An 11,769-nucleotide genomic window follows, 5' to 3' on the forward strand; every position below is an offset into this window, starting at 1 on the left:
TACCCCCCCACAGCTCTCCATCAGTCTCTCGCTCTCAAGCGTGCTCTCTCTCTCTCTTAATCATAAACACCGAGTAGGCGAGTACCGATCTGCGGCGAGATATGGGGCCAGCGAAGGCGGCGTCCCGTACAATATCGCAGCAAGCGTTCGACGAAATGGTGCAAGAAAACATAGATGACCTCGGCATGGACCCCACCGAAGCTCTCGAGGACGCCATACAGACCCTCACTCTTCAAGGCGTCGATCTCTCTGGTTTGTATCTTCGGTCGATTTTTTATACTTCTACCTCCGCACTAACTAAAAGCCGATCCTCCTCCACTTTTTTCCTTAATTTTGTTTTCAGGTATTGTGACTTGCGTTCCGGGAGAAAGCAATCCGGTGATGGAGTGTTTGGGAAAATTGAGAGAGGAGAAGACATTGCCGGAAATTGTGGAGTTGTTAGATGAATTGAGTGTCTTGTGCTGTGATAAAGCATCGGGGAACGCGGCCATTGCGACAAAAAATGGAGCTGTAGAATTGGTGATTTCTATTTGTTCAAAGCTGCGCGGTGGGGGTTTAGCTTCTGCATTAAATGCCATGGCTGCAGTAGTTCATGGTATGAAACTAAGTAATTTCATATAGGGAGCCGATGCTTAAGAGGTGCAATTCAAATTGGAGTAGATTTTTTCGTTGATCCAATTTTGTGGATCCAAAGACACTATTAGCATGACTATTTTGATTTTCTGATATTGACGCCTTGAAGTTTACTTAAGACACTTCACTTCCGTGAAGTGAATTTAGCATGCCTGAAGTGATTTTAGAGTTAAATGTACACCTCTATGTTTTAGCGTTGCTCTTTAGACTATGCTGCTTAAACTTGAAACTGTTTAAAAGCATTATTATGCAGCAGATGTGATTGAAATTTGAACCTGCCTAAGTTTATGCAAGTCAATTACTCGAAGAATATAATTTAAAACTTTTTAAAGCATTATCAGCGTATTGTGGATCACATACACAAAAATTAGGATTAGTTTACTTGTTAGAAAGCATTTTCATCTGTCTTGTGTCTGTGCAGATCTTCAAAGTTCTGAAACATTTAAGGAGAATGGTGGACCAAAGATTGTTGTCGGTATCCTGACCAATGAAAGTGAAGATGGGAAGATCTTGGATGCATGTTTTTCAGTTGTTGCTGCAGCTGCAACTGGGAATGAAGTTCTGAAGGAGTCATTCATGGACTTGAAAATTGATGAGCTAATAGTCAAGAGTCTGAAAGAACACAATGGAGAGAGCATTCCTAGCATATATGATGCTATACGAGTTATCTTATCATCTGATGACAATCGTGTTGTAGCCTCACAAGTAAGTCAACCTAATTGAGATTTGCTTGCCAGAATAGTTGATCAGCAATATGGTGTGGTGTTGGCCACTGAGGCATGAAAATTGTTTACTGATTGGTTTGCATTTCACTTTTAAGTATGATGGAGGACCCTAAAGTCAAAACAGAACTTAAGATATTTGTTTCCAGAAGCCAATTTCTTTGATATTAATACATGATGGTTTTAAGACCCATTGATGAAATCATGCTTTTTTTTTTCTCACTACCCTTTTATTATGTAAAGTAAGTGAACCATATGATTGCAGGTTTTTGGTTATGCTCGGAAATTCGCTAAGCTAGGAATAACAGAGATTCTTGTAGACTCACTTCGTGCAGGACTCAGTTCTCCTTGTCTAATATCAGCTAGCATTGCTTTGAAGGCGGTGGCTGTCAATGTAAGTTCTTCAAATATTACTACAATAAGATGCAGCTGCGTCATACGTTAGATCACTCATATTCATGCTGTGAAGGTTTTCTGAATAAAAAAAATTACCCTTCTTGTTCTGGTCATCCTTGCTGCAATAGAGGCACTGTTAGAGTGATCTTAGAATAAATTACTCAATTTTTTAACATCAGATGATGTGCCTCTGTGCCTCATGATGCTGGATAATTTTGTCCTCTCAACTCTAATGCATGGAAGAGGAGAAGTGGTAATACTTTGGACAAGTTGGAGGCCGGTCATTGATTCTGAACTACAGATTTTCTTTTATAGGTGGCTTCTAATGATGAAATTGCAGTTCATTGATCTTGACACGAACAACTTGTTCTTTGATTGATTTCTGAGATTCCTTTATCAAAAAGTGTGATCTTGAGGGCCAAAATTTGAGAGAAAATATTGTTTTTGTTTAAAGAAAAGAAGTCAAATGCTAGCATTCATTTGTCTTAGGTTGTTGGGAACATAACATCTTGTTTTAAGCAAAATCAGAGTAAGATGGCTTATATTGGACTTCAATATCTACTTTTATTTACTTCACTATCTATAATGGCAGGACGAGATTTGCAGGTCAATTGCTCATAATGGGGGTATAGATGTGATCCTCCGCTGCGTTGATGATAGTGGCGTACAGGGCAACAGTGCTGTGGCAAGAACTTGCTGCTCTTTGTTGTCTAAGGTGCAAAATTGAACTTCACTGTACCTGACATGCTCAGTCTCTTGTACAATTCATGTTGAAAACATAATCCCACTTGCTAGTAGCATTTATTCAAGACCACCCGCATCACACAATTATCCTCGGGCTACACTGGGTATAAACTCTCTCTCTGCTGAGGGGGAATTAATTGAAAAGTATGCTATATTAAAAATATAAAAAGACAGCTTCAAACAAGTTTTTTTATCCAACTAAAGGTGACTCCTGCATGCTTGACCGCATTATAAACTATTAGCTTATAAATCTTTATGCCCCGGACGCTTTGAAGCATGTCTAATGTAATGTGTTTGATTAGCTTGCAGGAAGTGATGTGAATAAGACTACTATTGTTGAAATGAAAGGCATGGATAGGCTTGTAAATCTTTCAGCAAGATTTGCTGACGATCCTTTGGTGCTGCAAGAGGTAAAGATATAGTTTGGTGGGACAATATAATTCCTGCTTATTATTTCATGGATTTTGTTATAGAGATTCTGTATCAGTAGGACAGATGTCTCATATTTATCTGCATACAGGGATTAGTTCTCATGCATTCAGAACACTAGATTAAGATTCTAAATGAAAGTTTGAGTATTAGTTTAGTGTCATATGGTTTCTTGTGCAGGCTTAGTGATTAGTTACTTACGGTTAGATCCTATGACATATAACCCATGCTCTAGGCTAACATTTGAAATTAAATGTGGATAGTAACGGGATACATTCTTATTCATAAGTTTTTCGTACTCATCTGTAAATCAAGTTTATTTTAATCACTAGGGAATATATTGCTAGCCTTTATCAAATTATAAGGGGGAATTGTTGCTAAAGGGGTGAAAACATGTGAACATAGATCTGAGAATACTTTCATGTCTTTGTGTGTCTTTAAGTTTACTCATTTAAAATATTTTTTGCTATCACTGTTTTTTCCCCTTTTGCCTATACTGGAAGTTGATGGGCAACCTGAGTACATCATATATTCTCATGTGCATTTGCTCATTATTGCTTTGAGTGGGACAGGTGATGTCGATTATATGCACGCTTTGTTTGAGGTCCCCTGAGAACGCAGCCCGTGCAATTGAATCTGGAGCTGGGGACCTTGCCATTCAAGCTATGCAAAAGTTTCCACAGTTGGATCAACTGCAAAGAAGCTCTTGTTTCATGATCAGGAATCTTGTGGTTAGAAATCCAGAAAATAGGTAAAGAGTGGTGACTTTGGATTTCTGCTGGTGTGCTATTCAAGTCTTTTGGTAAACATTTGCATTAAGCCACTTTATATGTACAGAAAACTTCTGCTGAGTAATGGCATCGAGGAACTAATCAGAAGGGCAAAGCAAAGCCACAAGAACTGCAAAGATGCAGCCACTGATGCATTAAGGGATTTAGGAGTGGATAATTATAACTCATGAGCACACCAACCACCACATTTCATTTTGAAGCCGGGTTAGGTTGTGTGCCCTCAGAAGGGGAAAAAGAAAAAAAAGGAAGAAGAAGAAAGAAACAGGATTTCAGCGTCAGGGACGGAATCATGTTGTTGTATTGATTGATGTCTTGCATTGGATGGTGAGTAATGTATTGAATGGGTGTTAGTGTATGTTGTCGTCAATCATCACTTTGTAACACATCAATGTACGTTAATGGAGGGTACTAATCTGTAATCCCATAATGCATTGTCCATATGTTCCACGACAATTCTTCTTGCAGTCTACATTACGAGGAAGAATTTGAGCAAAAAAACCCCTACTCTTGCGCTCTATATATGCTAACCCTACTCTTGCACCTCTCCTTCATATTTTTAGGCGCTAAGCCTGAGACAAACAACAGGCTAACGGCAATCCAGCTGTCCATCCCATCAACTGATTGTTCGAATTTTACACGACACCCAACTTAACTACAAATGGTTTTACAATAATACACAACAAAATATTTATATGTTCCCAAAGACTCTGTTATAAGACAGAATTGACACACTCTGTGTATATTCTATTCAACTCCTACTAACAGCAGAAGGCGGTGACACATCGGCGGAAGACGACGGGGATGTGCGGGCGGTGGCTGTCGTGTTGCCGCTGCCGCTTCATATTCCTCGACAAAAGCTGCAAACTCACGCGGTCAAAGTCCAAAACAATCAGAGGAATCTCTATGCCAACTCTCGTGCGCATCACGTGACATGATTGCCTGCACCAAATGCCACGTACTTCTACTAGCACTAGGACACAATCTAGAGCTAGACGGTGGTTACATATATATATATATATATACATATATGTGTAATATATATCTACATTATTCCTCAAGATTTTTCCTGCTAAAACTTTTATAAAATTAAAAAATGAAAAATACTTTAATTTTAGTTTATGCAGGCAAAATAAATTAAGGGAAAAAAGAAATTTGTTGGAGTTGAGTGGGATAAAGGTGAAAGAAAAAATAAGATGAAAGTGCGCCACCCACTTCCATTTCCACTTCCACTTTCTAAGAAGAGACGCATTATTGATTGCTATACTCAAAATTTACTTCACACTTGCCTTTATACCTATTACCCATCATCTTCACTTCTCATTTCTCACACATACAAAAAAAGAAAAAACATAACCATTTAAGAAAAGAGGAAGGTTTGTGAAGCAAGCATTACCAATGAGGGATCAATGGTATTGCATAATATAGTACTATCTTATATTAATTATGTTCGATGAGAGATAGTAGCAATGTAATTAATAAACGCCAAACAGAGTGATGATCCAGCAGGAAATTGTTAGACACTGCACTACTACTGCTTTCCAGCTACTACATACTGCACTTTGTACTGTACTACTAATGAAATTAATTAATGCGCGCGCGCACACACACAACTACGCTGCATTCAACTCCCATTATTATTAGTACTCTACCTCAAACCTCAAACCTCAAACCTCTTAATTAATTACAACCCACCCACCCATTATTAATATCATGCCCAATTAATGGACTCATTAATCACTTCACTACCTTTAATCTGTGTATTAACATAAGGTTATATAGCTTAGTGTGATGCAGTCTCTCATGAATGATCCATCATGATGATGATGTACACGCAATGCTTCACGTTCCAATGTCACCAATATAACATCATAATTTCAATTTATAACTCAAAAATGATTTATCTTTTAATTCCCCCCCAATACAGAAATTTTACACTACTGAAACCTCGGATTCATCTCTGCTGCTCCTGTTGTTGCTGGTGATTCCCCGTAGCTACCTCTTCCGGCGCCGCCGCCTCAGTCCTCTCTGAGACAGTAGTATGCTCCACCACCACTCGGCGAGGAGGGTGGTGCTCCACCCGCCCATCAATGCAAGAAGCGCATTTAGTCTCAACCCAGCTTTCAAAATCGTACTGGGCGTGGCCCCGTATTCCCCGACCCGAACACAGCCGCCCAATCATCACAGCTATAGCTCCCAGTATGGTTATGACCGCAAGAACTCCGATGACGGGCCCCACCGACCCGTGACCCGAATGCCCGGTGTAGGCTTGCTGTGCCATCTCCGTGGGCGGCGGCTGTTGTTGCTGTAAAGGATCCAACAGCGGAGCTGATGAGGTTGACATTTTGAGACTATATATGTAGTATTAATTAGGAAGAAAAAGACAAGATTAATTAAGGTTGGGGGATGTTGGGTTGAGGATATTCTGGAGTGGACGTTTTAACAAGGTGAGATTTGTGACATAAAGTTGTTCCACACTGCTCATAGCTAAAGACTGTAATAAAACAAACAGTGGAAGGAGTGGGAGAGTTGTGAAGCGAGACTTGTTTCTCCCTCCCCGCCCAACTACTTTCTATTCATTAGACCTTTTTGGTAGTGGGAGAGTAGCTGGAAAAGTAGTTAATTCTGCTGCCCTCCACATCTAATCCACAAAATTATTATATTATAACAAAAATTTAAATAATGTCTCAGACCATCCATTAAATTTGTTATTCAGCATATTCTTTGTTAGGACCTGTTTTCTTGATTTGGTGCTGATAGTGACTCAGAAATTAGCTTCTTTGTTGGTTTAAATTCTTAATATAGTTCATTTGAATAAGATTTTATTCATTACTACACCATCTACTATATTCAATAAATATATTTAAATTAAATAAAAAAAATAAAATAATATTATAAAATTATATATTTAGAGTCTTCTAATGACTATCAATATATATATTATTAAGTGGAAATGCAAAAATATATAAATATTAATTCAACACACAAATTATGGATCATATATAGTACGTAGTAGCTAGTAATTAATTGGTCATATTAAGTGGAATCAATTCTGCAATATTAAAATATAATAAGTCTGTTAAAATTAGAGAACAAAATGACGCAATGGGTGAAACTTGGGAGATTGATGATGATTGAATATTTGTAGAGAGAAATCTGGAAAAAAAAAATATCTGCATGATGAATTGAAGCTCAGTTAAATAGATACAAAGGTTAAGGAAGAAGACGACTCACAGTTTGGAACTAAACGACTGACTCCTAACTATTTTGTACACGTCAACAATCACCTGACACAATTAATACACATCAAAACAATAAACACGTCTAACTAAAAAAAAACGTAACACACGTCTTCTTCAGTCATTTGGGTATGGTTCTGCTCTGCTGAAGTCGAAAGTTTTCTTTTGGTGGGTCGCCCTCTATTCATAAGTAATTGCGAATAATATTCTATTCAATAATTACCACACGAAATTCGTTAATGTTATTATTAATTATGGGCCAACAACAATGAATTGTACCTCATGAGATAGGTAATTTGTTCTTGAATTTACTCTATTTTTTTTTTAAGCAGACAATACATCACCTAACAGACTATTAATTGAGTCGTAAGTGGCATCATTGTGTGCCATTTGTGGGAATGTGGCCATGTACTCGTCTCAAACTCCTTGTCTGGAGACTGATGATGTAGATAAGAGTCCTACATTGATTGCGGACGGAAAATTTGAGTGACTTATAAACTCAAGGTTTCCTCTCTCGATGAGGCGCATTTTTAAAAGAAACATGTGAGGTCTCCACAAAGTCAGAGCAGACAATACCTCATGCAATAAGACATCGATCAAATTGAAACAAAAAATATATTAAGTACTTGTTTGTTTGTAATTAATTACAAAGTAAATTTATATTAATTTTTAAATGGAGAATTGAGATGATTAATGTACCTATACATGTTATTAATTTTTTATACGATGTTATTACATGACAAATTGTCTTGTTCTTGTAGCCGATAAGTTGTGCTTTATGGAAAGGTCAAAAAGGTTCAAATTTTAGTGGACTTTGGGCCTTTTCTGCTTTAATTATTTAGTTTTATATATTTTCTGATGCGATTACTGTTTGTACTCTTATTGGTAATCGTCATTCCCTCATTTTGAGTCAAAGCTATCATTTGTCCAAATTCATCGCTGCCTCAAAAACATCAACAACTTTTGAATTTTTCTCTTTGTACGTATTACCAAAAAACAGTTGTAACCTTAGTTTGGTCATAAGCAGTTATTTGCGTTTCTTGAATGTTTGTTTTAGTGTAAATTACATTAATATTCTTAAAATTAGATTTAAATACATAAATATCATTATTTTTTGCAAAATTATAAGTCGAATAAGTCTAAAACAAATGGAACCAAATTAAGAAAGCCGATGTGGAATGCCCATAATCCAATGAACTCCCAAAAAGAAAAAACACCAACACATTCTTCATCTCAAGTCTAAATACTTGAATTCAAAATTGCTACATCCATGCGAGAGATGTAAGAGAGAGAGAGAGAGAGAGAGAGATGTGTAAGAAGAACAAGGGAAGATCCAAGAAATGAAAGAAAGAAATTAAGCTTGTCAGACTCAGAGAATCTGAGTGTTAGAAAAGAAAGAGAATAATAATGTGTATCCGGGGACAGCGTGGTCGCATCATCATCGCATTATTTCTTCATTACACACACACATAGTAGAAAAAAATCAAAATATATAATGATTGTTGTTGATAGGGCAAACCAAAAGACATATATATATATATATATATATATATTGCAGTGCATGGTACAAAGGTTTAGTCAATGTCAGTACTTAGACATCATCCCAACCTAAACACCTTTCTTCTGATTCCAAGCTTGTCCCTATTCTCTTGAACTCTTCTGCTCTCACGCGTATTCTTTTCTCTTACCTCCCTTCATTTTAAATTAACCAAAACTTTATGGAATGTTTTCAACACAAATATACTACAATTTTTATTATTATCATTATTATTTTTTGTTTTTACAAAACTAAAGCATGTCCTGTCACAATTAATTTTTGTAACACGGTACCAAGACATAGTCGTCTAAGACATTGAAATCGTTCGATCATACATAACAATCATGGCAATATATAGTTCCTAGACGGGACGGTATAATTACTAGTTCACGACACTACATTTCTTTCTGATTTGTCCATCTTGTCCCGTGATCAAACCCAGTTTGCCAAGCTTCACCATTGAGGCAGCAAAGTCTTTTGCAAAGAGAAAGGGATCAGCACTGTAATCCTTAACCATTGCAGCAGTCTTGGGGTCTCCGATTAAGGCTTGATCAGATTCGAGAAGGCCGGTGTTGTTAACTATGTTCTTGTAGTACATGTTGTCGAATCTATTTATGGTCTGAGAGTCTAGTGCAGTGAGTTTGGTGTTTGATTTGTCTACGTTGGGACAAAGGGTTTGCAAATTTGAGAGGAATGAGGAGTCGAGAGAAGGGTCTGGCTTGCCGGTGCCTTTGTAGTTGAAGAGCCTCCTCTTGAAAGTAAAGCATTGAGCAAAACCTATAGTATGTGCACCTGGAATACAAAGCCACACATATAATTACATTTACACCTCTCAACTATAGTTTAATTAGATAAGTCATTTAGACAGTGTTTGTTACTAGGACCGACAACAGAACAGATTTTGCCAGAATACTCGAGTCCCAACCCATTAAATTTTTTCAAGATTTGGTCCACCCCACTCAGTCTCTAATCATCCCCTAGTCCAATTCGTCATTTGCCCAAGGGCCTTAAAATAAAAAGAAAAATAAAAACTCATCCCCAATCCAGATCAGGATGTGGTCCTGTTGTACCTATTTCATTTGTCATCCTAACTTATTATGCACTGCAGAAAAAGATGTTAGTATACTCAGCACAGATATATAGTATAAAGTGTAAATATTTAAATAATAGGACAAATAGTTGGATACTGAAATTACCTGATAGAACCACTACGTCCTTGACATCAAGGCCCTTTGACACAAATTTGGCAGTGATATTGTCCAGAGGCTCAAATGGAGATGGCAACTGCTCATTTGCTGATTTCTCACTTGCACTTAGCCCATCCAACCTCCCTAGTAAAACAGGCCAAAATGGGCCTCCTGACTGCTCCAAATTAACATCCATGTTAAGTATTTTGATAACAATAGAGACTTGCTATATGACTAGTTAGGCTGCAGGCTTTACCATAACCACAGCTTCTCTTGCAGCAAGAGCTAATATGTCGACACATGACACAGTTGACGGGCAATATTTTTCTACATCTGCCTTTATGCTGTCAATAACGTCATATCCTCTGGCTGAATTCCGGTTAGGCAGAGCATTCTTCTCTCCCTTGAAATCCTTAGTGTCGTCAAGAAGCACAGAACCTTCACATCCCTGTGCAAATTGCCATGTGCATATCATCATCAAACAACATAGTTTAAGGTTCAAGAAACAAGGTTTGAGGTTGAACAAATTAAAAATTTGGCGGTTGATAGATCAAAAATATATATGAAGATCATAGAGGTGAATGGAAACAGGATATTACATCTACAAAACAATCATGGAAGTGCAGCCGGAGAAGGGAAGCAGCCATCCTGGTGTCGTTCTTGAGTGCAGCCCAAACACCCCATCTGACAATCATGCCCAAGTTAGGACAAGATTTGTCGTAGAAATTGTAACTCAATGGCCCGTCCGGCTTGTCATAGTTAGGAGCATCAGGTCGGGCATATGTCAAACTTGTAGTAAAGAAGAGTACTGAGAAGATCAATAAAGCAGCAGGAGCAAAGGCCATTGCTTATGATCAAGGACTACTATATATGAATACTAGAACTGCTAATTCTTGATGAGTAGAGGTGGAGTTTGCTTCAATTTATACCAAGAACATGGGATTATTCAAGAGAATCCATTAACTGGTGGGCTACAAGAGTGGCATTCCCACTACGTTCAGGACGACCTAATAGCCGTAAAATTATTCATGCACCAACATCTTGAAGGGGATAAACATTTGCATAATACATCCACTTAGTACTTGTTAATAGTTTGTATGTCATGGAATTCTAGCACATGAATCTCAGACCGCTATAAACTACGCATTTTAACGTAAGACGTGCAAAGAATTAGTGCAACCTGTCGAATAGTATGTCGCCAGAGCTCATCAACCATTTTGCAAATGGCCTTTTGACAATGTAGTAGCAATTGGGGGGGTGTAATAAAATAAGGTGCAACATTCGGAAGAGGGACAGTAGTGTTATTAATTTTGAGATCATCCCATATTGAGCTTGTCTGTTTTTGTAAAGCTTTTAGACTGGAGCCACATTAATTGCTTTGTGAGGGACAAATATTGTTTGAATAATAGGTTTTAGCACGTGATTATCAGGAAAACAAGTGATGTGTATGTGCATAATATAAATAGAACTGTGAGTGTGAGGAATGAAGGAATGGTCTCTACCTAGCCGTCAAGTCAACAGCTTGAAATATTTAAAAGGGGGGTATGAGAGTGGAAATCAAGCGTCAATAGTTGCATTCAGTTACATATATAGTACGAAATGTGGGTTATGACAGTATATGCACATACTAAGAATACTGACAAAGGTTGCTGCTCCACTTATACGTTATCAGGGTTGAAAAAACAAAAGGAAGAAAACTGAAAATTTAAAAGCTTATTTAACTATGGCTGCTAGTGGCCCATGCAGGTCTCGAACCTGCGACCTTCGCGTTATTAGCACGACGTTCTAACCAACTGAGCTAATAGGCCTGTTGCCTCAAGGCTTTCTATTAGATTATAGATGAGCGTGCCGGTACCGGTGCATTTATGCCAAGGATGGGCTCATGGACGCTCCATGCCACTTCTTCAGCTTTGTCATGTATCAGTCTTTGTGTGAAAAGGGATTGTGATGTGGACGATTCGTCTTGCAGGAAACTTACATTTTCTCAATTGTAATGTTTATCTATTGCGCATGTGTTTTGAAACGCACAATAATCATCAAACAAAGAAAGTGTATGTGAAAAATGCATCACAAAAAGAAAGTTGGCCCATGCAG

The 11,769-nt window shown here is 37.8% G+C and overlaps 3 protein-coding genes and 1 non-coding gene across 4 annotated transcripts; 1 reads left to right on the forward strand and 3 right to left on the reverse strand.

The window, feature by feature from the left end:
• On the forward strand, positions 1-4,168 carry LOC105169572 (armadillo repeat-containing protein 6). The gene is made up of 8 exons (XM_011089992.2): positions 1-252; positions 344-595; positions 1,055-1,338; positions 1,621-1,749; positions 2,344-2,466; positions 2,798-2,905; positions 3,497-3,675; positions 3,762-4,168. Exons 1-8 carry the CDS (start codon positions 102-104, stop codon positions 3,883-3,885), a joined length of 1,350 nt encoding a protein of 449 aa, XP_011088294.1. The 5' UTR covers positions 1-101; the 3' UTR covers positions 3,886-4,168.
• On the reverse strand, positions 5,667-6,056 carry LOC105169898. The gene has a single exon (XM_011090450.1). The coding sequence runs from the start codon at positions 6,054-6,056 to the stop codon at positions 5,667-5,669; it is 390 nt and encodes a 129-aa protein (XP_011088752.1).
• LOC105169899 (peroxidase 10) lies at positions 8,633-10,587 on the reverse strand. Its single transcript, XM_011090451.2, has 4 exons — positions 10,275-10,587; positions 9,932-10,123; positions 9,685-9,850; positions 8,633-9,280 (listed from the first exon to the last, which is right to left on the reverse strand). Exons 1-4 carry the CDS (start codon positions 10,518-10,520, stop codon positions 8,871-8,873), a joined length of 1,014 nt encoding a protein of 337 aa, XP_011088753.1. The 5' UTR covers positions 10,521-10,587; the 3' UTR covers positions 8,633-8,870.
• Positions 11,410-11,483, reverse strand: TRNAI-AAU. The gene has a single exon. It is a non-coding gene; the product is annotated as a tRNA-Ile (tRNA).

This window comes from Sesamum indicum, linkage group LG8 (assembly GCF_000512975.1).
Source record: "Sesamum indicum cultivar Zhongzhi No. 13 linkage group LG8, S_indicum_v1.0, whole genome shotgun sequence".
Classification (NCBI taxonomy): Eukaryota; Viridiplantae; Streptophyta; class Magnoliopsida; order Lamiales; family Pedaliaceae; genus Sesamum; species Sesamum indicum.